Source organism: Fulmarus glacialis, unplaced genomic scaffold (assembly GCF_000690835.1).
Source record: "Fulmarus glacialis isolate BGI_N327 unplaced genomic scaffold, ASM69083v1 scaffold1226, whole genome shotgun sequence".
NCBI classification, from domain to species: Eukaryota; Metazoa; Chordata; class Aves; order Procellariiformes; family Procellariidae; genus Fulmarus; species Fulmarus glacialis.
In genome coordinates this window covers 3786-7137 of record NW_009219805.1, presented here as the reverse complement: position 1 = coordinate 7137, position 3352 = coordinate 3786, and the positions used below count along the sequence as shown (strand labels likewise).

Here is a 3352-nt window from a genome sequence, read left to right as displayed (position 1 = left end):
TTCGGTGATGCAACAGTTAACTGTCCTCCTGCCATTGGGAGCACCTCGTGCCAAGGGCTTTTTGGCTTTTGGCGCTTCCCCACCAGCTAGGTGAAGGGTTTTGCTGGAGGAGACATCTTTGCGCCCGGGGACAGCTTCCCCCCCAGCAGGCGATGCTCCCTCCCGGGCTGCCGGAGCCGCAGGCAAGCCTGCTGACAGCTCCTCCGCTCGCTGGGCAGGAGGCGGCGTTCCTCTGAGCCGCTGTGCCACCGGGGATCTCTTGAGCAACTCGGCAACGTGGCAGCTCTGTGCTTCCTCCCGGGGTTTGGGTTTCCCTTCCCGTCCTTTGCAGCTGCTCCTGACAGCCCAGCTGGGCTTGGGGTCCTGCTCAGCGGTGGGGCCACCCCCGGCCATGCTGTGGGGTGCTTGTGCTCAGCCATTGACAGCGATTCCTCGCCCTTTCCTTGCCAAATCCTGAGGCCTTGGCCAGGTGCGCAGCTGCCCTCTGTGCCCAGCCTGCCATCGGTACGGGCTTGGGTGACGGTGGGATCGAGCAGGGTGACGGGCAGCTGTCGGGTGCTGCCAGCCCCCTTGCCCTCTCCCGCCCTGTGATGAACATCTGCGCATCAAAGCTCCCAACCAGCCCAGCTCCACTGGGCTAAATTTAAAGTTCCTGTCTTTCTGGGAAGCTGAGCAGCAGACAAATATTTTCTCAAACCCGTAAGTCCCTCGGGGAGCTGGCCTCACCACTCCAGGCGTGGCATGGCCCCAGCTGCAAGAGGGGTCAGAGCCAGCACCCACACTAATCCTCTCCCTCTCGCTCCCACAGGTTCATGCAGCATCCAAAGAACTTTGGCCTGATCGCATCCTTTCTGGACAGGAAGGTAAGCCTCCCTGCCTGGCTTTAACCTGCCTGGCGCTCTCTCTCTTCTCCATCACGTGGCTCCCTTTGGTGCTGGAGCAGCCGGCGGATGCTGGGCACCTGTGGGCAGTGGTGGCTCAGAGTCCCGGGAATGGTCCGGATGCCTCCCAGCTCCCTGCAGGGACAAGGGACTGAGTCAGCTGCGGAGAGACAGGGAGCTCAGAGCCGCGAGATGCGTGAACGCATCCAGCCTGGCGCATAGGCGTTGCAGCCCACCCCACGATCTGCCTGGGGGAGCTGCTTTCCAGCAGCTCCTGGAGGCGCTTTGCACCAGCCAGGCTGTCGCACAGGGGGTGTGGGGCACTCGGCTGCCCAGCACAAAGCAGAAGGGTCCCCTCCGCGTGCAGGGAGGGGATCTTGAGGGTGGACCGAGTCCCAGTTCATCCAGCAGTTCAGGTTGGTGTCATGTAAGCATGCACACCTCCCCTTGGTGTTTCGGAATAGTTTGCTCACAGGAGGGCCTGAGCTTTCCCAAGCCTCTTTGTTGTGCTTCTTGGACTTTTCCTTTTTGCTGTTAATTGGACTGGGTACCTTCTGTAGGACAGGCCATGTGGGCAGATCCTGGACAGACCCAGACTGGAAAGACAGCGACGGACCAGGTGCTCTCCTGAGCAAGAAACACTTGAGAGCTGCTTCTTCTCTGGTCCTTGTAGTTAGTTGCATCCTCTGCCCATCTCATGCAGTGTTTCGTCCATGCACTCGCTCTGGGGGAACCCCTCTGCTTTCAGGGGGGTGGCCTGCAGATGTCCATTCCAACCTAAATTATTCTCTGATTCTGCATGACTCAGGCTGGGGAAATAATTTATAAGACCTTGACTTTCCTTTCCAAAGCAGCGAGCAAGCAACCTCGTCCTGCTGTTGTCGCTGTAAGATACCAGGCTCTTTTCAGCCTTTCCCACTTGTTAAAGCCGAAAGCGGTGGGACTTGGATGATGCTCACAATCCAGTCTGTGTTCCAAGCTGTAAAATGTCTTCTAATTTTATTTGTACTCGTTTGTAAATCAGGCTGTAATTATGATACAGAACACATCCATTATCCTGTTGGAGAGAGATGCGAAGTATGGCTCAATATAATGAATTAATAGATTTTTAAATTGCATTATAAAAAAGTAGTGATCTTAGCCCTTGGAACAGATGACTGTAAGTTTTTGTGTTCGCATGTGTGTGTATAATCAGGGCTAGATTAGAAGGAGATCCAATTAACACTTTAAAAGTTGCAATCTGTTTTTGCAAATGGTTCCACTCCTTGCACAGGGATAGGGAGAGTGTAGCCCCCGTGCACCCCCCGGGAGCATGCAGCGGCACCCTCTTCCCAGGTGTTTGCAGGCCTGATGGGTCTGTGAGATTATTTCTGTCCATCCAACTGCTGATCCTGCATATGAAGGTGTAGCCAAAGACCAGTGTTCAAGTGCCCATTCAGTTCAGCAAAGGACTTTTCCCAGTGCGGCATGCTCCGTGCTGTTCAGGAGCAGAACATGTCCTGGCCACGGCTCCTTGTTTTCCTAACGTGTCCGATCCGGGACGATGCTTGCAGAGCAACCGCTGGAACGGGAGTTGGGATGGTGGCTGGGATCTGAGGGCTGGGATCTCAATCTGTCCACGAGAAAGTCGTGTGCGCTTGAGCCAGCGAGCTTAATGGCTGGAAATAACGCTCGCTGACAGTCGCGTGGCAGGTTGTGCCTCGCATAACCACAACAGAGGGTGACAGGCGGCTCTCCTTCTTCTGCCTTTGGTTGCCACGGTCATCTGGATTCAGCCCTTCCCCCTGCTTTGCTTCCAATGCGGGGTGCTCTCTGCTCTGCACCCCCGTCTCCATCTCAGCATGCCCGCGAGACGGTCCCAGTCTGTCCCTTGGAAGAGCTGAGCCTTTTTACTAGGACAACGTGCATTGCCCCCCTCTTCCAGCTCCACTGAAGGGCTTCGGGAGGGAGGTGCGGGGAAGCAGGAGACCTGGCGATGGCAGGACACTGCTGCTGAAGTCTGCACCCCGACAGAGCGAGGGGCCGGGACCTTCTGTTCCTGACTTGCCTGTGTTGTTGCAGACGGTGGCAGACTGCGTCCTGTATTACTACCTGACCAAGAAGAATGAGAATTACAAGAACCTTGTAAGAAGGAATTACCGGCGACGCGGGAAGAGCCAGGTAAGAGGTGGAGAAGCGCGTGGAAACGTCGTCCTTTGCGCTGAGCAAGGAGCTGCAGTGCTTTGTACTTGCAGCTTTTCAGCAGCACTTTCTCCAAGCACCCCAAATGCTTCTTTTCTCCCCTCCCCAGATGAAGATCTTGCTTGCAGACTGCGATGGGGCTGTGGTTTTGTTCTATGTAGCTTTTCAGAACATGCTGTTTTCTGGCAGTTGATGTTTGTCCGTCTCCGTGCCAAGGTCACAGTAGCTTTAAAAAAGCAAACAACAAACCCAAGATGCTTGAAAAAGGGGATGGAGTGAATGCAGAAAAC

General features: G+C 55.5%; 1 protein-coding gene across 1 annotated transcript in view; it reads left to right on the top strand.

Annotated features, from left to right (window-relative positions):
• Positions 1–3041, top strand: part of LOC104078736 (nuclear receptor corepressor 2-like) — a gene marked incomplete at both ends in the record, with an annotated part of 27686 nt that extends 24645 nt beyond the window's left edge. Inside the window, 2 exons of the mRNA XM_009580493.1 lie at positions 809–863; positions 2943–3041. Of these exons, the coding sequence (XP_009578788.1) occupies positions 809–863; positions 2943–3041 (154 nt within the window). The remainder of the gene's footprint in view (positions 1–808; positions 864–2942) is intronic.
• Positions 3042–3352: the final 311 nt, after the last annotated feature.